General features: G+C 38.8%; 1 protein-coding gene across 4 annotated transcripts in view; it reads left to right on the plus strand.

Moving 5' to 3' along the window:
- FHOD3 (formin homology 2 domain containing 3) overlaps nt 1-26272 on the plus strand; it is a 372799-nt gene that overhangs the window by 313414 nt on the left and 33113 nt on the right. For all 4 annotated transcript variants that reach the window (XM_053980820.1, XM_053980827.1, XM_053980835.1 and 1 more), the window contains 4 exons: nt 5109-5267; nt 13538-13720; nt 18303-18422; nt 18914-19075. In XM_053980820.1, the coding sequence (XP_053836795.1) occupies nt 5109-5267; nt 13538-13720; nt 18303-18422; nt 18914-19075 (624 nt within the window). The remainder of the gene's footprint in view (nt 1-5108; nt 5268-13537; nt 13721-18302; nt 18423-18913; nt 19076-26272) is intronic.

Below are 26272 nucleotides of genomic sequence, written 5' to 3' on the forward strand. Positions count from 1 at the left end.
TTCATTTCTCTCTCTAATTCCTTCTCTGCTGAGGAAGGAATGCTGGTGACGTCGTGGTGTGCTACTCCTCATCTCTCTCCCCGTAAATACAAATCTGACACAGATGGTTCATAGATGGAAGGAATGAGAGCATTTTCTTAGATCCATAAAATATTTAATTCCTTGAATTGAATGTGGAATGATAACATATTTGCCATTTCCAAAATCTAGCTTTGTGCTAAGTGCCAGCATTGTAATGGAGCACTCTGGCTGATTCCTGATCTTTGATTCTCACATGAAATTCTGATAAAATTTTAAATTGTTGGAGTTATGACTTGTTTACTTTTTCAGTCAATTGCTGTGCATGTTCCCAAACTACCCTTGGCCATTTTCCCTCTCTCACACTTGCTTCTCAAACCTGCCTGATGCTTTGGCACAGCTTTTGGCTTCTGGCTGGAAGATGAGTGAGCAGGTTTCTTTGAAATTAGTGCAAGTCTGAGGAATGATTTAGGTGCTTTCCCCTTGGTGACGAATAACTGCTCTCTGCATGAGACATTGTACTTTTGGCTCTCTTTCCACCCTGTCCCATAACACAGACATAGAAGTCTCATTGTCTCATTGCAGAGAAGACAATGGGGACCGAGGAGTACCATAGTAGAACTCTCTGCAGGCTTTTGAAGCTCCTGCCTGGTTTTTGTGAAAACCAGCAATTCTTCCAGTGCAGGCGATGGTCCTTAGATCAAGAGAGAGTTGGAATAATTAAGCAGACCACCGAATCCGTAAAAGTCTTGAGGTTTGGTACAAAGATTACACTCAAATTAGGATAGCCGTCGATTTTTCCAGACTGCTTGGTTTATTTCCAGAGAGCACATTCCCCGTTGTGTCTAGTTTCTCCTGTCCAATGGCTGCAATCCAAAACAGGTTTATTCTATAATATTGTAAAGTCTGACTCACAGCTCAGTTGGTTCAGCTGAAAAAAGAGAGTGCAGAGCAACAAATCAGAAGTTAAATCTCTAGATTTCATATTAAGAGATGGAAGTAGGTGCATGGAAAAGGAGCAGTCTAGAAGGATGAGAGGAAAAGCAAAGTCAGGGTGTATAAAGGGGGGCTTGGCTCTATCTTGTGCTCATGCTCTCTCATACAGCTGTAACCAATTTTACTCCAGTTTCTAATCCTTCACTGTGATTTCCACAACACACAGCTATAAACAGCTACTTCCTGGCTCATGAGAAGTTTTTCATTAAACACAATAGACTATAATAAAATAAAGTGGATTTAAAATTGTAGGATATAATGCAAGGTTTTGGGGGCTGGGACTGAGAGAGGAGATTCTTGATTTTAGGAAAACGTATGCCACACTGAGAAATTTGCACATTGATGTTATTTTGTGGAGCACCTTTAGTTGCTTTAGTTGGTTTCTTTCTTAGAATAGAGCACCCTGCATTATATTGCCAATATTATAAAATATTATATTGCCAATAGAAGGAGTGATCAGGTATCCCCTCCAAACCAGTGTAGTATTTCTTTCCTTCCCACTCCATTGAACAAAGCAGATATTTTGGGAAAGTACTTCAAAGTGTTTACTTTTCTGTGAAGAGAAGTGAAAACATGCGGACACTCCTCAATCAAATGCTGTTGTTCATCCCTTTTACCATCCACTTGGTTTTGCATGAAAGTATTATTTTGCTGATTCATGTATACCCTGTGGGATGTAGTGATCCATCATGTGCCCACAGGCATAAAAATTAGTAGGAGGGAAAAAGGAAGGAATCTGCTTTCATGTACACATGCTTAGAGACATAGTCCTTTTGAAATGATTTGTTGCAATTTCAGTAAATGCCAGGACAAGTCACAAATGTGGACCAGAATTTCTGAAAAAGATTACATACAGATATCCTGGAAAAAGTCAGTGGCAGCTGAGTGATTCCATTTTAAATCTCCTGTATTAAATCCTTGTTTATTGAGATAGAAATAAAATAAACATTTTAAAAAACATTTTAAAAATAGCCATCTCACTATTAAGGTAGATTTTTCTGCACTACTGATGCAGACTTTTGCAACTTTAAAGGCAGAAGATATTTCTGAATTGATGCTCATAATATAATTATTTATTTATATGACCACTTGAAAAGTTGTTTAAGTTTTTCTGCCTCCCATATTAATTAAAGCAAAGAGGCATGTTTACGACTATGTTCTCATCAGACTGCAAATCACATTCTGTGGGATGGTAATAGGTTTTAAATAATCCATTTGGATTACCCAGTCTTCAATAGGGACAAGAGAATGTAGCCAGTTAGGTCTTGTAAAGGTCTAAATTCACTATAATTGTTAATACATTGCAGAAGTGTTTGTTTTCCACAGATTATACTACCTGGTACATTTGTATTTTATAATTACTTTTGTAATTACATATAATAATATAGTATATATAGAAGTTGAAGGATTACACTTCATACTGACAGATTAAAATATAAAATCAAGTGCACTAGTTCACTGTTCCCTCAAGCATTTTAACTCACTCTGTTAATGAATTTATAAAGCATAGATCGAAGTCACCAAATACTGTAGTAGAAATTAGTAGTTGCAGCTTATTTTAACAGACAATTCCACCTGTGCAATTTCATTGCAGACAAAAAGCAATTCTTTTCCTAGCAGTAAGGTAGTAAAGTTCATAGTAGTAAAATCTTTCTCTTTTCTTCATCCTTTTGTTTATTTGGAAAGGATTTCTTTGGAACTCAGACCTCATCCCAAAAATGGATTTAAAATCTCTTCAGCCCCTGTTTTTGAAAAGGGTTACCACCCCAACATTTTATATCCCATATGCAATCCTAGCTCTGGAAAATACCTCCATGCACTCATGCCCTGTGCAGCTCATCTGTCTTTCATAACTCATTGTTAGGGAGTGTGTGCACTGCAGGGATTGCAATGATCCCAGCTGTGAGCGTCCTGCGTCCCCCAAATGAATATGTCTCTCTTGTCAGACTTGGGAGCCTAAAAACAGAGCTGAAGATTTGAGGTTTACTTACCCATACCACATGTGGGAAGCCTAAATTTAACTCCTTCCCTCTGGCCTTTTCCCTTCTGCATAAATTCTTTGGAGCTGTGTAATTTTGTGCTCCAAAGGACAAGGTAAAAAGTGGTGGTTTTAAAAAGGCTTAGTGCAATACAAACTCAAGAGGAAGCAGTCTCTGGTGAACCCTCTTTGGTTTTAATGTGGTCTTGGCCACTAACTGTGGTCCTGAGAATGTGATTAGTGGCTCGGTAAGGAAAAGTTACTGCATTAAAGGAGAAGTTGCATCTCACATCCTTCAGGTAGCTCCCCAAGAAAAAGAGGAGTCTATTATTTAAAAAAGGGAAAATTCAGGAAGGCTTTGGGGATACTTTTTAGCAGTTAAGAAGAGAGCAGTTCTGACAGAACTGATAGAAAAACATCGAAAACAAATATTATCTTTGCTCTCCTAAAATTTATTCTGTTTACTGCAAAATTGTTGTTTCTTTTTAAGTTTAAAAAAAACAATCCTCATATTACTTTCTCTGATTATACACATGTGGTACTTCCTAATTCCTGTAAACAGCACCTGCCTTCAGACCCACGTGCACACAAGAGTTGCATCATACCACGTTAGTTGTTCTGGTATGATGAAAGGACTGTGGTATCATACAGGTTCTGGGCAGGCTGCAGGAACCAGTGGGCAAACCTCTTCCTCTGCAAGCAAGGTTCTGAGCTATGCCAGAAAAAGGTATCTTTTTAATGATACAGCTGTATTCCCCATTACAGGCTGTCCACAGCTGGAGGTGTTTCTGGAGGTAAATATGATAAGAAATCATATTTACTAACTTCCAATTCAAAAACAGCATGTAGGCCTGGCAGTGGGGTATCTTGTGTCTTGGTGGTTATAGTGCAGACCCAAAGAAAGTGAAGGACAAAGCTCAGTAGTAAAAAATAATCCTGAGCACAGATTGAGACTCGAGCAGTAAGTCTCCTCCTGGGCTTTCCTCAAATTCACAAGAGATGAAAGATTGATACATCAGCATGCAGGACTTCTCCCTACGCTCCTGTGCTTAATGGCATTCCTCAGTCCATCTTTGATAGGGAAAAGGCAGAAGAACCACAGAAAACATGTTTACAATGTTCACATATATGCAGAGGGAGGAAAAAATCTGAGTATGAGGAGCAGTTTCCTTTCACCTTTCAGCTACCCAGCATAACATACATAGTTACCAAAGAGACAGCTTGTAGCATGGGGTGATGAGAAAGAGGTGTAAAACCAAAGACCACATTCAACACTACATTATGCCATATGAGTGGATTTTGAGTCACCTTGCGTAGCTGGTTCATATTTTGCCACTATAAGGATGGGGAGAAAGAGAAAGAAATTCCTTGGGTGTAATCTAGAACAGAATTTAAAGCATATGTTGCCAGTCCTTTGTGATTTTGGTATTATTTGTACTTGGTAGTATTTGGAGGTAAGATCCAAGGATATAGATAGGGTTGAAATTTTTCTGCATCTATGAAGTACTTGACAGACATCTAATGAGCAGCAAGGTCATATAACATTCCCCAGGCAGCCAAAGGTCAGAAAACCATGCCAGTGCCTCCAGAGAGGCACCTATGGCTCCTTTGCCAGTGTCCGAGGTGGATTTATAACACAGGAGAATGCTGGCAGGCAAGTGGAACTACTCTGTTTCCCAGCCAGCCATACAAGTGAGAGAGGGTCCAGACTGGTGCATCCAACAGGGAACTGAGCCCTGGAGCCCCTTGGCTGCCCAGCTGCTGCCCCATCAGTCCTGTGCTGGCTAGTCCTGCTGCATAAGAGAGCTCTGGGCTGGCAGAGGCAGTTTCAATGTTTTTTAGACTGGCTCCTGCCCCAAACTGCCCTTTTGAGGACTGTGTCAGACTAGCTCTGCTTTGCACTGCAGTGTTCAGATCTCTGATTGAATCCTGGCAGCTCATGTTGATAGGATAAGGATGTGCTACAAGAATTCCTCTTGTTTCGATGCCTAAAAATAAATCAGCTTTATACTCAGTGTCAGCTTTCTTGAGTGGAGGAAGTCATTAGTGAAAGGAGTGACTTTTCCTTTATAAAACAGATCAGAGGAATGATGACCTTGTTCTCTTCTTTACCAAGAAAACTGCTGCAGATGGGAAGCGACAGGAGATCATTGTGTTGGACTCAAAGCGAAGCAATGCCATTAATATTGGCTTGACTGTCTTGCCCCCTCCCCGCACCATCAAGACTGCTATTTTGAACTTCGATGAATATGCCTTAAACAAGGAAGGAATAGAGGTAAGAAAGAACAGTCGATGTCTTCAAGTCTGCATCTTCAATATTTTTTTTTTTCCCATGCTGCATATGGTACAGGCCAGACTGGTCATGGAAAAAGGAGAAGGGGTTGTATTATGTTCAGTCTGAGTGTCGAAATTTGTGAAACCAGTGCAGTGGACTCAGAAGCAGGAAGTATCGTGAGGCTGGGCATGCTCAGTGATGATGGATTATCTGCTTTGTTTGAGTAGCAATGGTGTTAATTTCTGTCAGGTTTTCCAGAGTATTATCTGAAGCTTGACTGAAATATTGTGAGCAGCAAAAATAGGCAGTGAGTTACCAGGGCTGATGCAACTGGTACACGATTTAATAAATTTCATGCCCAGCTTGCTGTTGGAGTCATTCTAGATTGTATATCTAATGGAAAACAAATACAGCAACTAGTTCTGCCCAGAATAGCATTTCTGTGTTACTGTTGTTTGAAGAAAAGCAGTTGGTATAAAGATTACAGATGATGTAATTTTCACCATTACATGTTTGACTTTACAGATATTCTTACCAAGATCCAAGATGAGCTCTGTTCATTATTTTTTTATCAAAACATTTTTCTTCTGTGAAGTGTAAAAGAAGCCTGTAGCTCCACTGTTTTGTTTTGTTTTTTTTTTTCATTATGGTCTTATTAATTTCATTTTTTTTTTTCAATAAGCCTATATCATCTAGTAAGAGTAATCTGCACAACTACAAATCTCAACCAGTGGCTATCAGCGGTCATATGTTAATTCACAATCACCTTTTAGTGGTTTGGCACTGTGTTTCGTGATTTCCGCCTTTCCACCTCCACCTTGCTGACTACAAAAAAAAATAAGAAAAGCTTCCTGGAATGAAAATGGTATTGCCAACAGTTGCATGCAACAGAAATGCTTAAGGCAAAAGATCCTTCTAGCTAGAAGGCAAGGGCTGATTTATCTAACCAGCTAACTAACTAGAACATCGTTTCTTCCCCAAGCTATATTACTTTTTGCTATATGCATATTTTACTTATATTATGAAGGTGACAGATCACTCTAAAACCAGTAATTTTTTTTTCATGACCCAGCCCATGTACCCACCAGTGCAGCCTGCAATACTAAGCTTTAAAACACTGGGGAGAAGTATCCCTCCAGCCAAGCCCAACTCCCATCCACTTAGCTGTCAGTGCTGCAGGCAGTGTTTCCATACAAAGTCCAGCATAAAATGGCTGACAAAGGAGGACAAGTCTTCATTAACTTCTGGGTATCATCTCCTTAGAATTGTGTCCTCTGCCTTCAGGTGCTCTGCACAGCCCACCCTTTCCACTGCCAACATTTGTCTCTGGGGCTGTCCATCTGCCAGCCACCTGTTGTGGCATCCACAGCTGTGCTTTGTACCACCACACCCTCCTTTGGGTGGCCTTTCCATTAGCTGCCAGGAACCCATAATTTCATTTAAAACATATATGAAGGTGGATTTTAATTTGAAGAATTCAAGAAACCAGGAAATTGTACGCTTTTAATATACTGGCCCAATGCTAAAGAAAAGGTCTCTGAGGTCTGTCCCCACAGCTTGAAGCTAAGGATGTGAGTAATCCTCATGTGATCATTCAGGTATTTGAAATCAAGAGAAAGAGTAAGTGCAGCAGAGCCCAAGTACTTTGCACTCTGAGGAATGAAGTTTTGATTGGTTGGGAAGGATTATGTCCATGGAGAAAAGAGCTTTTTTTCCCTCAGTTATATATATTTATTTACTTCTTATCATGTAAAACCCTACAGTGAATTCAGGTTTCCTTTTCAATCCCAAATTACTTATTTTTCTTACAGCATGTTACAGAGTCAGACCTTTATAGTGATAGAGAGGGCTGGGTTAAGCTATGCAGAATTGTCCAGGTAGCACACAGGTTGATACAAAAATGCATTATTGTGAGTCCTACTGTTTTCAGCAGATCCCTGCCTCAGTTTTCCATACTGCCCCTTTGGTCTACAATGTAGGCAAGCTTTGTTTCCTGTGTCTCTTCTCTTTATCGTCTGTTCATTGGCTTTAGCCCTTAAGTTATCATAGAGGGAAGAGAGGTTGTTATTTCAGTCTAAGTCGAGATTTTGAGAAGTTTTCCGGTTCATGTCTATCTAAATATAAGGAAATAATTGGTAGCCACTTTGAATGAATCAGTAATAGTGTAAGAATCAGCTTCATGTATTAAAAAACCCACAGATAATACAGCAATTTGCTATATAATGCAATTAATAGCTTATCTATGGGCTGATTGAGGCAGGACTGGTATGAAAAAAATATGTAATTTGCCTAATTAAAAAATTGTACCACAGTGGATACTCAAAAGCCTTTCTGCACAATAATTGTCTAGAAGAGATATCACATCCGGTAAGCAGAAGAGAGATATAAAGAGAGCAGGAAAGAGATGTGTGCAGTGGCAACATAACATTCACTGCTAAAATTTCAGGGAAGCTACAATTTAGGATCATCTTCAGCTTTTGTAGATCCAACAAAGAGCAGAGCACCTAGAGTGTAAAAAGTCACCTGAACCATCCTTTGCCTTGGCAATGAGCTCTGTGTTGTGTCCTTTGCTGAGGAGCGTTGTCACTGTCATGTGAGCGTGTGTGTGGCTTTAGTTCTGCACCTTGGTGAATAAAACTGGCCTTAATGATTCCTTTAAGGACAGTGGGCTAAAGCAGTGCTGGCAACAAGCAAGGATGCAGTGGGCTGCAGGCCCAAGCTCAGGATAGCCCAATTCTTCATCTGCTCAGTCCATAGCTAGAGCACTAGGTCCAGTAGAGCCTCCACTGCTGCTCTACATCCTGCTGAATGCTGCTTTGCTTTTGACATTGAATTCATGTTAGTAATCCATGCTTTACTTTTTAAATATATAACTAAGTGGAAAAAATGCTCTGGTTATTTTAAAGCCCTCTATTACTAAGTATGTAGCGTATTTTTAGGTCTTATAGCGGTTAGGTACCCCTAACCTAACCTGAGCTGTGAAAAGAGGCAGAAAGTGGGGCCATGACACTAGAAAGGCAGTAGTCCACTTAGTATGCAAAGCAGGCACTGTTTAAAATGTGTTTTCAGAGGAATGCACATTGTGTGTTTGCAAGCATGAGCCAATCCAGCTAAAAAAAAAAAATTGCCACCTTACATTTGCCAAAGTGTTTGTGTTTTCCTTTCTTTGAAAACTTGGCATTCATTATGTTCAAACAACTTGGAGCTCACTGCAGAATAAAGAATTGCCTCCTTACAATGGATGAGGTCTTGCTGGGAGTTAAGCAAAAGAAGCAAGCTTAATCCTGGCACCTAATTTTTATGTATCAGAGACAACTGCACGAACAGAGTCCAACAAACCTTGGTGCTTGTCTGGAGCAAAGGAAATGAGTGAATCCCTCTATAAAGGGCTGCTCAGTAAGGAAATGTGGACCAAAATCAAATTATACCAAAGACTATGGTTAATTTTAGCAGACTAAAATTAGGGTAATGCTGTGAGGAAATTAGCATGGTTTGTTTTCTGCTTTACAATATGGCTTGTGATGCTACACAATGTTGATTACATTAGTAGGTATAGCTTTTAGTAAATCTTTGAATTGAAAAAAAAATCTCTCCAGGTGTGCTGTACCCTCCATACCCAGGTATGCTACACCTTGCATACCCATAATAAATAGTTTGAAGTATTGGTGTCTGAGTGGCTGGATAGCCCTGAGATGTAAAAAGGGGTAAGAAATGGGAGCTTGATGTTAAGAAGTCAGATAGTGATATGTATAAACAAAAATCAAAATTTGATTTTTGGAAACAAGTAAGGTATTTACATTTTTATTCTGATCATTGACATGGTGCATCAACATTTGCAGTTTCCAACTTGTTTAGCTAATGCTTTGTAAGAGTGTGACGGGATGTTTCAAATGATGCTAGCTTGTGTAACCTGAAAGAACACCTTTTTTTCACATGTCTAGACAGAAGAGAGAATGGCCTCAGTGGTGCCTTGCTCGCCAGACACCCACAGTCAGCATATCACAGCCCTAATCTGTTTCAGACTTTATTAAAAAAAAAAAAAATATGCCACACTTTCTCTCCTTGCAGCAGACCAAATCATCTGCAGTTTCTGTGACCAGCAATGACACGTTCATGTATTTCTGTAGAGAGCTGAGGAAGAGGAGTGGTCTGACTGAGGCAATGGTATCAGTTCCTGATTTACAGAGATAGTCATCAGCATTTTAGATGTAGTTCTTTCTCAGAATTGGATCATTTTTGGGAGAGTTGTGATAAAATTAGTGCAGGCAGCTTTTCCTACAGTGAAGTTCTGACCTTCATATGCTGTTACCTTTTCTAATAGTTTCTACAGGTAATGCAAACAGGAATGGGTCTTGTTAACAGCTGCCTGGGAAGCTGAAATGTGAGAGAGCCTTTCAGGAGTTGGATTGTCTTCTCAGGCCTGTCACATATCTGGTAAAATACCCACTAACATGTACTTGGTGATGCAGCTTACATAGTTGTGGTCCTCAAGCCACAGGAAGCTTTGGACACAACAACAACAAACACATATTTGAGTTAGTAATTTTTTTAGGCTGTTGTTCCCCTGGTAAGATTTTTGAGGTGAAATCAAACACCAAAGGTGAGACACCCCTGCAACCTCATCATCACTGAGAAGCCCCAGTATCTCACAAAAGAGAAAACTTAAGCACCTAATTTCCTCAGAGGCGCTGGGCTATTTGCAGTCACTGCTTAGGTGCTTCCTTGCATCGCACACTGAAGCCCATGACCCTCAGCCATATGTTGCTTTTGTAAGTCTTCCCTCTTAGGAACTTTTGGAGATTATACCTCAGGATGGCAGAGTCCAGGAAATAAGCAGTTTGATCCCTTTGCTGGAAGTTCTAGCAGGTGGCTGAGTCCGGCAGCAGAATAAATGGGGTCCATTATCTCATGCAAAAATTGCTTATTTTCTTTGATTATTTGAGCACAGTTTCCTCAAAACCTAAGATGCTGGCCCAAGCAGTTGTGTGAGAATGCATGAAGGTGAAATACATGTGTTACATGTACTAGAGAATATGAGCATAAGGTTTGTTAATAACCAATTCTTCTTTAATTGACCTGAAGGTTGCTGACACCACCTCAGTTATAAGAAAAGACCAAGGAAGCTGGGCCTGTCCAGCCTGGAGAAGAGTAAACTGAGAGTATCGATGTATTTAAGTATCTAAAGGGAGGGTGTCAAGAGGATGCATCCAGGCTCTTCTCAGTAGTTCTCAGCAATAGGACAAGAGCAATGGGCAGAAACTGATGCACAGAAAGTTCCACCTGAATATGAGAAGGAACTTCTTTACTGTGCAGGTGACTGGAACAGGGAACCCAGAGAGGCTGAGGAGTCTCCCTCACTAAAGATATTCACAAACCATCTGGTTGCAATCCTGAGCCATGTGCTCTGGGATGGCCCTGCTTGAGCAGTCCCTTCCAAGGTAACTCACTCTGGAATTCTGTGTACTGGGATGAGCAAAAGGAACTAATGATTGGGCTCTAAGCTATTTGTGATTTAATGGTTTCATCAGGTGCCAGTGACCTTCTGCCCTGCTGTGATTTTATGCTACTTTTGCTGTTAGGTTTTTTTCCAAAAAATAATAGAAATAAAAACTAAAATAATAATAAAGTGTCAGATGGTGTACTCATCAGTTTCCAACACCAAACAAATGGCTCAAATTAATCATAGAGTGGAAATCAAGAAGAGGAGCATTTCATTACTTGCTCAGGGGCACACCAAGGGTGATGACCAGCAGGATCAGAATCATTTGCCCAAGCAGGTCAGGAGTGCTGGTGTAGGTCATTGTTATGGGGGCACTTGCACCCTGGATGGTGTGAGACCTGCCAGCAGCTCTGGCCTCAGCAAATCATGGCTTTCAGCAGCAGGGCTGATCCTCAGCAGCTGGCACCACAAGCACAGGCTCTTTTGCTTGGCATCCTCTGTTTCACATAGTACAGTACACAGCACTGCAGTCTTGCAGAACTTGGACTTGAATGCTTTTTGTCAGCTCCATCTATCTTGTGATGTTTATATAAAGCTCAAGGAGGAGGAGAGTCTCTTTGGAAATAAAGCTTACTGTTTCTTTGCTCTCTTTAAAATGCCCCAAAGCAGTGCAAAATCTGGAGTGAAGGCATTGCCCTGCCACAAAATACTTGTGGGCTCCCTGGGTAGCTGCCAAAAGTCCTAGTTATTTGTAGGAGGTAGTTGAGAATACTGCTGCAGTGTTAGCCTTCAAAAATGCATCAGAAGCATTTTTACACCCATCACATGGCTACTGCTAAACTCTCCATGTATGGATGTTCAATATGATTCTATTTGCAAGCTGCTCTGTCTCAGCTGAGGGCGTGTCTTCCTCTTGTTGTGGAAGAGAGGAGCAGGCTCTAAGATGCCTGACTCCTTCAAGGGACACTGCACAACACCTTTCTTTATGAGTTTCAGGCTCAGTCTGATTTTTTTTTTTTTTCAGACTTTTTTAGATGAGTATTGATGCAGCACTGAGACCATGAAGCAGCTACTTACAAATCTAGTTTTATGTTAGGTATGACCCAAGTTACAGATTTCAGCATGTCTGGGTGGGTGGATGGATGGATGGATGGATGGATGGATGGATGGATGGATGGATGGATGGATGGCACATCTCAAAATCAATACACAAATGCTGTCAGCTGAAACATGTGTACATCAGAATATTTTCCAAGCAGTCCTTTTCAGGCTAAGGAAAAGAACCAGAGTGTGTTGAGGGATTTTCCTTCTCTTCTTTTCTTTTTTTTTTTTTTTTTTACTTATGATATTAATTTATTAAGTGTCCAAGCAAGGAGGCTTTTTGTTGTTGTTGTTTATAACAAAGAACAAGGGAGAGAGGCAACATTAACAGAAAAAATGCTTCTTTATCAATGTTTATGGAAGTCAACAGAAGAAAATGGACAGCAATAGAAATGCTGTAGCAGAAATTAAATAAGTCCCAGTTCAACAAATTGAACATTATTTGCCTGCTTAACTCTTGTTCTTTGCCTGATTGAGCAGGAGAAGTCCCTTGCTCTCTATCCACTCTTAGCTCTGGTGCTGTACAAACAGGCGGGAGAACTATCGGCACTGGAAGGGGGCAGTTGTGCTGCTTTGATGAATTGGCTATGTCCAGTGTTGGAACAAGGCTGTAGTTTGGATTGGCAGGTCTGATAGCTCTTTGGCTGTATTTTTATTATTCTCTCCTCCCCTTCAAAACAGCCTCTATCATTATAGATGGCTGCAGCAAAAACATGTCATTCCTGAGATGAATAAACATAAGTTGTGTTAAAAATCTGCTTTGCTTTAAGGAGGCATTGGTCAGTAGCGTAGACACCTCAACTTATCTGATGCCTTTACGTTGCTTTGCTTTTCTTTTTTTTTTATTTTGAAGTGCATTTATTGTGTTAAAAACTGATTAAGAAGCAATACCTTAGAGAGCAATACTTTCAGAACCAAAGCTGCCACATTTAAACAAGCCTGCAAAATCCATGACTTAAAGGGAAAATTTAAATATTTTGAGCCACACTGACAGCAGAAACTGAAAATATTGAGATCCTTTTTCAGATAAAAAGAAAAAAAGGCCATATGTTATGCAATGCATAAGTCAGCTTTAAAGTCAATGTGTGTTCCTTGGGAAGTTGTCAGTTAGGGTGAAATCTTTAGGAGTGACCTAGTAAGCTGCAAAAGTTTCCATGCTCCATAAGAAAAGCAAAACAGACTGAACAAAAAGTAAGAAATTATGGGAACAGCAAGGGACAGGAGTCTTCAAGTTATTCCTGTATAATTACAAGGTACTAGAAGATTTGTCGATATTGGGCCTAAAAGGGACCTTAAAATTTAGTCTGACTTGCTATAAATCACAGGCCACAAAACTGTTCTCCTTCTACCCTTACTTCCTTGTGTAATTTACAGAAAGATGTTAAGTTCTGACTTAAACATATGAAAGTTGATGAGATCAGTACTAACCAGTTTCCTTCCATGTCCTTCAGTGTTTCATCCCATGATTAGCTGCTTATTATCTACTGAATACAGATTTCCAAAAAATAAAAATTTCAGTCGAGATACATTTTTAAACAAACTGTGTGTGTGTGAGATAGCAGTCCTTGTTTTGCATCCTTGTGCAGCGGATTAGTTCTTGGTTACTACTGTGCTGTCCTAATTTAACAGCCAAGGACTTGAGGACTTCTACTGTGGCTGCTGTGGGGTCACCCAGCAACTAGCCCTCTCAGCCCCACCACTGATGCTTGCCTTTTATTTCCCTGTACAGAAAATCCTGACCATGATCCCCACCGAGGAGGAAAAGCAGAAGATCCAGGAGGCACAGCTGGCGAATCCCGATGTCCCCCTGGGCAGCGCTGAGCAGTTCCTTCTCACCCTCTCCTCCATCAGCGAACTCTCCGCCAGGCTCCAGCTCTGGGCTTTCAAGATGGACTACGAGATAGTGGAAAAGGTGAGGGAAAGCACAGGGATGGGTGGAGACTCTTCCAAGGCTTTGCTTAATCTTTCCCTGACCTTGGTATTATTAAGGACATTTTGAGGAAATGGTAAATGGGTCGTTTTTGTTTCGGTGGCCAAGCAGGAAACAGCTAAACTGATCCTTTATAATCTCTTCCTTCTATAAAAGAAAATTAAGAGATTATGTCTTCCTTCCTTTAATTAGTCGCTAATCATATTGAAACAAAGAAGAGGACTAAATCTCTGCCACATCTTCTCCAGATGTTGTTATTCAGGAAATTACTTCAGAGCAATGAGAATTTTTCTTTCATAAAGATTGAGTGAGGACTACTGTATTCAGTCTTATATCATGAGAGTATTGATCTTACACCCATTTGAACTAAGGAAAACACCATCCATTCAGGTTTTTTTGTTTATAGCTCTCAAAATTCTAAACAAAAGATAAGACAGTTCATCTCAGTCGCACACAGTTGTTTCCACCTTCTCCGTGGCTGGCATTCATTCAAAGAACACTATAATTGGGGTGTCTGTCAAGAATGATGACTCATAGGCACAAATTGTTAAAAAGAGGATAAAATTGTGGTGCATAGATGAGACAGAATGAAACTGTGTAGAGGATTTCAGGTACTTGCTGCCTTTCACAAGGTCTTTCAGGAATATCTGCACAGGAGCTTCCTTTTGGCTGCACTTCTGGTGCATATCCCTGGCATTGCCTTTAAAGCAGCTCTCTCCTCTACATATTTGTTTTGTATCTGTGCACTTAGGTGTGTGTTGAAAAATCAGTATAACTGTGTGATATGGATTCTAAAAAGTGAAATATGTGAAAAAAGTTTCACATGCTTGTGAAAATTCCTTATGTTTACCTAGCAATGGTTATTTAATGAGTTGTGCCAGAGTGGATTGATTTGCAGGTGATATTGTCAAGATTACTCAATCCTTATTTAATTTTCTTAGATGCTAGGACATGCAATCACACAAATACTAAGGATTTTTATTGGAATGTTTTAGTATTAGCCATTTATATTTCTGAATTATATAGCAAAATACTTGTATCTGGCATGAATACTTTTTTGCCAGTTTGTTTTGTTTTGTTTTGTTTTCACTCTGGTACAGCTATATATTCTGCTTTGAAGTTACCACAAGGCTAAATTGTACCTTTCATGTAAGCTGAGTTAGCAGTAGTTGTTAACCTCTGCATATACCTAGAATTTCTAATGTCCTCTCAATCAAAAAGCAACATTTGAAGCACTGCTAAAAGCTAAAGAAATTCTGAGAGTTTCCTTTTGCCACAAAGTTATTTTATTGCCAGCTAAAATTCATGTAGAATGGACACTAGTACAAAATGTCTCAAATACTTAAATTACTCAGAGAAGCAACAGCTGTAGGGAAGACAAAAGCAACATTTTTATCCCTGTTTGAAGGTAAATAGGACTAAGCACAGTACTTACCATGAAATGGTAGAGGAAGTAACATGTGGTAAGTGTGATAAAGTATGAGGAGCACATGATAAGCCTAGCAGACAAGCAGAGATAGAGCAGACAGCTTGGGTCTTGGGTGAGGACAAAGAAACAGGGTCAGACATCAGGGGTGCAAGGCAGAGTGAGCACCTGGGTGTCTCCAGTAACAAAAGTTTAAGTTCCAGATAACCAGTAAACATGCATGTTATTTAGACTGAAATAAGATACTGGGATATTCAGTTTTAAAAAATTAAGTAATTTGCATTAGTGATTGTGATGATAAAAGAGACCCTTGAGCTGCTAACATTCTTCTGTTCTTAAAACTATGTTTTTGTAGAAGATCTATCTGCAAAAGGGCAAACCCTTCATGAAATATAGGTCCCAAAATCACTTACCTCCACAGCTTTTGCTGGTTTGTTTTTTTTTTTTTTTTTCAGTTTGGTATTTACTTGATCTTTTCTTTTTAAATCTTATTTTGTAGTAAGGAAAATTCATAGCAGTTCAGAATGCACTCATATTATTTACCAAGTCACACATACATTTTATGTAAGATATGAGTGCTATTATTTCCATGAGGCTGGAAGTTTTAAGTGGTGTCAAATACCTGACTTATTGGTAAGACCAAGATTCTCATACATGAGACTCTTCTGCTAACCTGCTAAGAACAGAGTTCTGCCTAAGTAGGTCTTAGCTTTATCTCTAACAACCTGGAAGAAAAGAACATGAATTGTTCAAGAAATGGGTTAAGTGATACATTGTTTATGTTCATGAAAAGCTTTTCAGGCATAATAAGAGAAATCATCTTTCATAGCTTGAATTTAATTAGCTGAAGCAAGTCAGGGTACATTTGTAGGGAGCATCCTCAGACTGCGAGGGGCTGAACTGAATGAATAAATACTCACTCTTTGCTCTCAATAGAAAATTTTAAACAAGAAAAAATCCTTTCCAAATTATTTTCTTGATAATGTGTATGCTGCTTCGAAATGTTAATTTAAATGCTAACTGAATGTCGTCAGCAGAACAATCATTTCTCTCACTTTTCTTATCCTCGTTTAAATGCATAAAGAGGTTAAAAAAATTGCGCTGTGTTGCTGCTCCTTCCTCATATGGAGCTACTTATGATGAAGATATTGTCAAATTTTATTATCTTAAAGGGACTTAAAGGTGTTAAAAAAATGAATAGAAGCTTTTTTTTTTTTTAATTAAGATCACTGCAGACAAATATATCCTTTTTGCTGACAATTTAAAAGATCACAAAATTAATATAAGCAGGTGTAAAAATGAGAAAAGTACAAGGAGTTGAGTTCATTTGTACATGTCCATCAAACATTGAATCAGACATTATGAGTTGTCTTTCAGACAACTTTCAGACTGGTTCAGAAGTTCTGGACCAGTCCTCAAATTTCATTCAAACCTAATTTTTAGCTGAAAAATAAAAATGTGGTATCCAAGGATATGAGGTAGCTCTGCCTTATCTATCTGCCCTCTTTAGGTAGAAGGTGAGTTTTATAGGAAGCAAGAGTGGGTAAATTTGAAAAAATCAGAAAGTTGTCTGATTGTTCAGTATCTTGTGCAGTCTTTTTTGTTTTTTAATCCTACAATAAGAAATAAAGAGTAATTATAAGTGTGTACTATGTGCAAGAAAGTCTAAGATTAGATAAATTGTCTAAATTGCTAAATGAAGGGCTCAGTATGGCCTGGTTTGGAAGCCTCTTATGCCACCTTCTTATTCACCTGGAGAATGTTTTAAATTAGTCTTTTAGCAATGTTTTTTGACAGGTTGAAAATTGATCTAAATTAAATAGTTCAGAAGCCTGTGTTTACCACAGATTCAGAGCAGTTTGAGTCATCCCATAACACAACAAAACAAACTAAATCAACTCTGACTTTAAAGCAACTCAAAGAATACTGTACAGCAGTTTTATTTTAATTCACTTTGATAAAATCTTGGATTATTTAGCACCTCTCCTCCAATGTATAAACTACTTAGCTCACTATCTCATCTCTTAATTTGTCTTGAAATTGCCATATTCTTTTCAAAGACAAATTGCTCTGTAGGGACTAGAAATGTGTTTCATTCATCTTTTATGGTAAAATATTACTACAGTTGTGGAAGGAACCATTGTGTGTCTCCAAGAAATTGAAATTCTCAGTTACTTTGCCTGTTGGTCTAAAATAGCAGCCTAATTTTGGCTTCTTAGTTCATAAGGAGTATAGCAATTTGGGAAATTGGGGAAAAAAGTCTCCCTGCCCATGGCACAGGAGTTGAAACTAGATGCTCTTCAGGTCTTTTCCCACACAAACCATCTATGATTCTTTGAAAAGAATGCTGCTCACAGATGCTTAGAATGGCATTTGATGATAGAAACAATGTGAACTGTTAGTGTGCATTCAAAATAAATAACCCTGGGCCTCACACAGAGACACAGAAATAAGTTCTGTCAACTCAATTACCCTCAGTCTCTTCCTTTGAACTCTCTGGTGTAGTTCACTTCCTAAGGTAATGGAACAGAATTTATGATTTCAAGCCTTACCAGTATGCATATCTATACTCAGATAACATGTGTAGGTGGAAGATGCATTAAATTAAAATATTGAAATGAGACTATTTGTAAAGCTTGATGTTTACAGTGCATTTTCTTTTTCAGTTTTAAATTCTCACAAGCACAAAACCATATCTAAAACACAGAAATGGCCATTGTTGGAAGAAAGCTGTAGGTTCAAGCTAAAAATGTAAAGTCAGCAAGGTTTCTAACTTTTTAAATTTGTTGTTCAAAGATTAGAAAAAATACTTCTAAGAAGCTTTTTTATCAGTTGGGGCTTGGGTGTGTTCATGGATTTAACTGAAATACAGCAGCATTCTCCTGTTTGGATTCATAGGATAATCCCCAGGACAAGTAAGGCAATTGCATACATAAAAGAACAACAGTAGGAAAATATTTTATATACTTTTTTTGCTGTCCTTGCATATGATTTATTAGCTGGAACATGGAAGAAAGCCAGCACACATAGCCAGTTTACACTCTGCAAGACGCCAGTTCAGGAACTTTTTGCAGTAATTAATCTAAACCATTGAATTAAAAACTAACCTTCACTTTCTTGTTTTTGTCCTTATGGTAGGAAGTTGCAGAACCACTGCTAGACCTGAAGGAGGGAATGGACCAACTGGAGCACAATAAAACTTTGGGATTTATCCTTTCTACTCTGCTAGCCATTGGGAACTTTCTGAATGGAACCAATGTAAGCCTGATGTCCCAGGTTTTTCCTTCAAAAAAACAGAAGTCAAAACCATTGTGAAAATTGCAATCCACTATTTATTTTGTACCAGAAAACTAATTTAGGAAATAGAACGTGCTTTTATTCTGTGTTTTCTGTTGTGTCTTGCCTCTCTCAACATAATCTGAAGGAAATGTGGAGCTAAGTTCTAGTATAACTCCCTTAAATGTAGTGTTGATGCTTTGCATTCAAAGTGTGAGAACTGTGTCGTGGGTCATTTCACTGTAGATGGACTGATTTTAGACCTAGTCTTCAGCAAGTTAAAAATTAATAAAAGCAATGAGTTTCCTCTCCTGTAGGATTCTTCTTTCCCCTCTGCCCCTTATTGGTCATCATTTTTGTCTACTAATCTACATGGGAAGCAGTAAGCAGTTTTATTTTTAGTGTCCTTTTTTTTGATGTCTTTATTTTTATTGTCTTTTTATTTTTCATGTGTTTTTTTTTTTCCATTACAGGCCAAAGCTTTTGAGTTGAGCTACCTCGAGAAGGTTCCAGAAGTCAAGGACACAGTGCACAAACAGTCCCTCCTGCACCACGTCTGCACTATGGTGGTAGAAAAGTTCCCAGACAGCACTGATCTTTATTCAGAGATCGGGGCCATCACTAGGTCAGCCAAGGTATGTCCAGTAGGTAAATACATCCATATGTACATTTTTATAACCATCTCTGAAGTGAAATATTTAAGATTTTATTCTATTCTTTGATTTTTTGATCCTCCCTGGTTGCAGCACTATTTATGAATGTGTGTTCCTTGTGTCATTTGCACTGAATTTCAAAGATGCCAGTACTGCCTCTTCCGAACTTTATTTCTGTCTGTCACAAGGTTCCCTCATCAGAGCACTCTTAGGCAGCCATTGGTTATGACAGCCATGTTAATGTTATGCACATTAATGTATATAACTATAAGGAACTATTTTCAGGCTAAAACTTTATTTTACCAGTATCTTCAAATATATTTATTCTGTGGCTTGGGGAAATCTCTTTTATAAGGCAGATATCTGATTGTATTTTAAATCCAATGGAAGGAATGAATTTTTTTACTAATAAAATTTGTCTCCAGAATTAGAGAGTCCTTGAAATACTTGGTTTAACTCACAGAATCACAGAATGGCTGGGGTTGGCAGGACCTCAGCAAATTATTTAGTCTAACCCCCCTGCTAAAGCAGGTTCACCTAGAGCAGGTTGCAGAAGAAAAGTCTGGGTGGGTTTTGAGCATCTCCAGAGGATCTCTTGGGATGTCCTTAGAAGTTAGGGAACATAAATAGAAATAAAGGGATCTTGTTGCAGCACCTCTCGTCAAAAAATGGTAATTCCCTGGTTAATGCATAGGTCTGGTCAATGGCTCGATGCTGTATGGAGATTATTACTGCTGTGAGCAGGCATGATAGGAAAATCACTTTTAAATCTCTCAGAGTGTGAGATTTCATTAATAACCCTTAAAAATAGTGCATTGCTTGATTAATGGAGTAAACATGGGAGATAGCAAACATAAAAATTCTGTTTAGGAGTCATGTCTCATGGAAATGATGATAATTACAGCAGATAATTATAGTGTCCTTCTAGTCCAGTGTCTTGATTCACACAGTGGCCAATACCAGCTGCTTGACAGAAGAGCACAAGAAGTTTCTAAGGGAATGACAGATTTCTCCTAGAAAAATGTTATTTCATGAGCCATAATTCTCATTATGTGCATCAAACAGAGGAATGATTTCTTTTCCAAAGGCCACCTTTTTTGGATGTTGGGAGAGGAGCTGGAGAGTGTGGGTGCAAACAACTCTGTTTGCCCCCACAACCCAGGACATCTGTATAATACAATACTTTATTTTTTTTTAATTGCAAAAATGAAATCTTATTTTGGCTCCTAATGCAGTTCTTGCAACAATGAACTGCAATATATTATATTTTTTTCTGCTGTTCAATTTGCCGGTTTCAAGAACTACTGTCTGAATATACTTAACAGTCAAAATATTTTTTCTTTCTAATTAACAAAATAACTTAGGTTGGAAAGGATCTCTGAAGGTCATATGATCCATCACCCTTTTCAGTGCAAGACCAGATTAAACTAGGCTGATCAGATCCTTGTCTAAGTCTTAAATGATCCTTTTATATCTTTTGTTTATGAAACCAGTTCCACACTTTTCCTTCACCTTACTTTTTTAGAATGTGTTAAACAATAGTAAGTACAGTATTCCAGCCTCTCCTTATCAATGTCAAATCTTATTGTGTTTGTCCATTCTGCTACCTTTTGTTAGATGTTCTGAGGTTTTCTCTGTGTTCTTTGACTCCTGCTACCCTTTGGACACCCATTGTCCACCCAAGGACATCCAGGTATTCTCCTGAGCTGACACAGCATTCAGAACTCTCAGTGGAGTCAGATGCTGCCGTGCACTTGATTGCAGTCTACAGCAGTGACCATGATCTGCTGAAGAAGATTTACTGCTTATCTCTCAAACCCCTAATAATCTTCAGTCGGGACTAATCTGAATAATTTCCTGCCATCTGTAGATTTTACCTTCTGGATATACTTCCTTGTTTCCAGATAATTTTGAAATACAAGATACAAACCATGAGACGCCTGCTGTTAGCCCTGTCAACAAATGAGAATCAATGTGTATTCTTTATTTTCTTTTGCCCTCTGAACCTCACAATTCATAGGTGGCCTCCATGAGTCCCTTGAAAAGATTTTGAAATTTAATTTTCTTTGCTTAGTCTTATCTATTTCCTATTTTATAAACATTCAGAATATAGTGGTTATTTTTATGTATTAAGTTTCCTGTCACTCATCCTTTCAGCCAAGTTACCTGATACAGTAATAAAACCTGGACCTCTGCACCAACTTTGCTGCTTTTCTAGGGATAGGCAAAACTTTTGCTATCCTTTTATTCTCTAAGTTACCAAGTATAGTTTCATACATATTCATATTCATTTTAGCCAGTGGCTCAATTTCTTTATTTTAATTGATGTCATAATTACTGTATTCTGCTTGTTTACTTCTTTGTAAAATATCATCTCCAACATGTATTTCTGCTAGCAAGGTTTCAAACTTTGCTATTAGTTCACATATATTAAAAATACAATACAGAAAAAGGAAAGGAGCACCAGAGTAGGTTTTCCCCCAACATCCTCTGTGGTGAAGTTGGATGAAAAGAAGTCATCTTGCTTCCCTTCTCTATTTTTTGTCTTCCTCAGTTTCTTTCATCCCCAGTGATCCAGAACCTCCTACATGCTTTATTTTTCTTTTTTGGTACCATAAAGGAATTTGTGGTTTTTGTTTTATATCCTTAGATATTCTTTTTAGATTCCATCTCTTTTCTCCTAGTTTTCCTCTTGTACAGCCTATGTTTAGGCTCTGGTTTATTGCTTTCAGTGAGTTTAGTTTCTCATGTTTGGAAGATTTTAACTTTCTCTTATGTTTTTGTTTTTAATTTGAGTGATTCTTTTTTAACATTCAGGTATACTGGTTTCTCATTTCCTGCTTCTTCTCTTTGCTAAGAAGTTATTTCCCTTTTTTCTTAGATTGGGATCAAGTTAATCACTAAGAAGAAAAATTACCACAAAGGAGAAGAGCCTTTGTTTTCCAAAATTCTCACCACCATGTATGGTATTCTCCCAAGTGGTTCTTCTATTTCTCGGTCATAGAAAGTAGAAGAAAGCTTAACCTACTGCTGTCACTTAAAAAAAAAAAAAAATCAGGTCTAAGAGCGTGCAAAATTGAGCACAGTCTTTCAGTCTGTGGTTTGCTGTTCCAGTGGCCCTGCCCAAAGTGGACAAAAATCTAAAAAGGCCAGACAAAATCACATTAAGAGAAATTATAGCCTTAACCTTCCCTGTGTTGCCCAAGGTCTCCCTCCTTGGGATGTTCCTGCATGTGTTAAACCACTGATGGATTACTGTAACAAGCTTTATTCCCACTTGATCATAGCTGCCACAAATCAGAGAGTTAGGATGTGGAAGCCATCCAAGCTGCCCTCTTCAAGGGAATGTTCACAGACAAGGCGAAATCTTGGTTTAGGAAAGCTGACAGGAAAGGAGAACTAATATTTCACTGTGGATTAGGCTGTATTTTGAGCTCTGTTTTGCCTACAAGCATCTTTCAGAAACCACAAAGGCCAAACAATTTCCATCCTGTAGATAAACAGAGATGCCCCTTCCCCTGAAATGCGCATCATATAAGAATTTCCTGAGCATTAGTTAATGAAAAAAAACCCAAAAACATAAAGAAAATAGGCTGCCCCACCAAAAAGGAGCTAGAAAGACCAGAAATAAAATGGTATAGTTATTGCAAAACATGTGGCTTTTTACTGAAGGATTGAAGTCATAAATGGCACCAAAAAAACAGACACAAGTGAAAAAATTAGAGAAAAAATAGAATTCTAGATAAATAAATGCATTTATAAAGTCATGCACAGCACTGGTTATTTAGTATCACATGATTAAAATCACTTGCCCTTTTTATTTTCTTGATATTTTGTTTTTTTCACTGATGTTGTTCCAGAACTGATGTACCTAATACTGAAGGAGATCCTCAGATTTCTGCAGTTAAGATCAAGTGTTGTTCCTAGAAATTTCCTTAAGAAGCAGTTGCCTCAGCCCCAATATCTCCTCTGTTAGTGCCTAAAAAATGTGCGTTATTAAAAATGTTCATCTTCTCTCTCTAACCCATAAATATTTCCCCTGTGCATCTGAAAACTGGCCAGCTCTATAGATAACAAAATTGTCATTTTCTTCCCCTGATTTTAATTTACTTACAAGATGTCAAACTTCTGTCTGGTTTTTAACCCCTGCTGCAAGACACTTGGGTACAGGATGCTCACAGCTACTAGGCAGTGGAGAAGCAGGCAGCTTTTAAAAGTAAGAAATAGGAAATGTTAGCAGCACAGGAGGGGGCAAGGATTGCTGATAGGAAAGAATTTAGGATGAGCGTAAGGCATACACAGGGGAGAAGGAAGCCTGCAGCAGCCTGCCCTCCAAGGACCTTAGCAGGGAGGCATGAGGAGAAAGGAGCTGGCTGGAACAGAAGTGATATTTGACATGCTATAGCTTCTGCCTGATAAATTGGAAAGCAGAGAAAGGATTAAAAAAAAAAAAAAAAAGAAAGAAAAGAAGGGAAGGGAAAATCATGTTGCTTCCTGTACTCTTTCAGTGTCTCATGTCTCGCTTGACAGAAAGTATTTGTGTGCAGTTATCATTCAAGTATGTTTTCCCTGCATTATTTCAAACAAAAATAAATGCCAAAAGTCAAATTATTTTCCATGGAAAAAAGTCCAGGAATGCAAGGTTTCTTGCAGTCATTCCTTGTGATGCCAGCAGCTGCCTCAGATTGTGGCATGGGCTAGCAGGAGCAGAGGTGAAAGCAGAGCAGGGAAAGGCAGATCCTGTTGGCTGCAGGACATACTAGGGCAAGGGGGAAAGAGCTTCCATGGCAAATGAGACTTTGAGGTTGTGTCTCAAAGAGAGCAGATGAAGATTAGCACATGTGCCTGGTGTTTCAATAACATTCCAAGTGATATGACTGCAGGAATTGTTGCAGGTGACATAACACTATCTAAAGGGACCTATGTCACCACTGTGTGGTATGGCTCCCCTTTGTCCCAGATTGTAGGAACTGCCATACAGCATCTGCAAAAAGATCCCATGTAGTCAGGATATTGCTTAATGAAGTAAAATGCAATAGGATGTGTATACAATTGGGCAGACTCATCTGGTCACACCTCAGTAAGCACCTCTGCCACCTGTGTCCTGTAATTTTTCATCAGTGAGTTGATTTAGGTGCTCTCATTTTCAAAATTATTTTCGCAGGATGCCACCTTTTACCCTAGAATTAGAAATGTCTGGGCAGAACCTTCTTTATGTATTGCTTGCTTTAGAGAGCTGATATCTATCTTGCTTAAAATGCATGCCCACAGTGTGCAAGTCAGACTAACAAGAGTCTTGGGATAATTCTTGTGACACTTGGTGAAGGAAAGCAGTCTGGAAATATTAGAGGAGACAGAGTTTTGAACATACGCCACAGAAGGTCGCTGCTCTCAGATGACAGTGTGTACGCAAGGAGCAATTCTCAGAATTTCCTTTGGCACTGAACCAGCTCAGGAAAAGAGGAAGATTTCATGTTCCCTGCCAGAACGCATCCCTGTAATAATGTGAGAATGAGCGGTCTGACCCTAAATTATAAACAGCTCAGACTAGACTGTGGTCTGCTGCAGAAACTATCTTGAACTTTGAAAAGAGAAAGCTTGTGTGTTGTTATGTATATCTTTCTATGAGGTACAATAAAATAGTTGTCATTTTGTGCGTTTAAGACAACATGTCATTGTGAAAGCATCAATCTTCTCTTAAATGAACCTTATGACTAAGAAAAAAATGCAGCAATCCAGGTCTTCCTTAGAAAATAACTGGATTTCATATGTTCACCGCTAAAAGAAGTAAGCTATGCCAATAAACAATAGAGTATCAAACAACAGAAATCTTATACAAGCGTCCTGAGGCTATGTAATTCACTGGCCTTCAGAACAAATCTTTACATACAGTGATTTTGAAAATAAGTGCCTCATCAATTTAGATTCATTTACTTGTTTTGGGGTTTTTTGCTTCAATCCAGTTGTGACATCTGTGACCCTGTTGAAGAGCTGAATGTTAACACAGGAGGCAGAAAACGTGAGTGTATTTAGGTGCAGCATCTTTACTTAAGGATGGTTTTGTACTTGCAGCAGTGGGGTAGCTGAGCCCAAAGACTAGAGGAGATTTAGCTGGAAGAGAAAACGTGTTTGTAAAGCACATTCCAGCTAAGGGAAAGCTGAAGAAAAATGACCTCTTATCTCACAATGGCTGCAGTTGTTTGCATTGCATGGCAGTGCATACCTGGGGTTGTATATGCTGCCTTGGGGAATATATGGTGGAAGGCATTTCAAGTTTGAACTACTGCATTTAATTCCCAATGTTCCCTCAAAGCAGCCATTCCTCTCTCTCCCAACAAATAATAAAGTGTGCAATTCCTGTGTTGCCATGAGCTATTTGTGGCCACACAGAGGAATAACACCCCAACCCAAAGACCAGAAAGGCTCCCTGATCCATGTCCTGCCTGATTGGAGCATGGTGTAGTATTTCATGAATGAGAATGAGAACGTTTTAAACTTTTATACATGTCATGTGATATTGGATGGAGTTGAACTTGAAAAAATAGGCCTTGTAAGGACCAATGTTCAGGGAACCAGAGCAAGCAGGGAAGTAAATGCTGAGCCATTTGATGGTGGTGGCAGTTTTAGAGTCAGGTGAAAACCAGTGAGAACAGAAGCTGTTTGGGCAGTAGGTATGTTATGAGGTACTGAATTCTCGGCCTAGTGGAATGAGAAACTTGGTAGAATTCTTTTTATTTTTGTTGTTTGTGGCAAAGTCATCTGCTTCTATGGTAGCAAGCAGTAAATAATGATATAAAGTGATTAAAGTGAGTGCTGTTGTTTCTGGCATGTGGTTGGAAGGTTTTATTCTTTGGTCTGAGTCGTTTGTGCAAAATATGGTGTTGTGTTAAATTGAAGAATAGATTTTTAATTCTAAAGTTGCCCATTAGTGAGTTTAGGGCTGTGGTTTGCTGAGGCTGACTGCAGGGCTTTTGTCACATAAACTTGTCTTTACATCCTGTTTGCATAGACAGTGTCTACTAAGGCACTTCTCAGAAGACTGAACAGTGGGCCTAGCAAGACATTTCACAGATACCAATAGTTCTGAATATTTTTTAGCTAGTGTGATTGTGAATGGAGCAGAACCTGGCCAGAGAAATGAGGAACATATCAAATATATCCCAGAACCATTTAGAAAGT

This window comes from Vidua macroura, chromosome 1, assembly GCF_024509145.1.
Source record: "Vidua macroura isolate BioBank_ID:100142 chromosome 1, ASM2450914v1, whole genome shotgun sequence".
Classification (NCBI taxonomy): domain Eukaryota; kingdom Metazoa; phylum Chordata; class Aves; order Passeriformes; family Viduidae; genus Vidua; species Vidua macroura.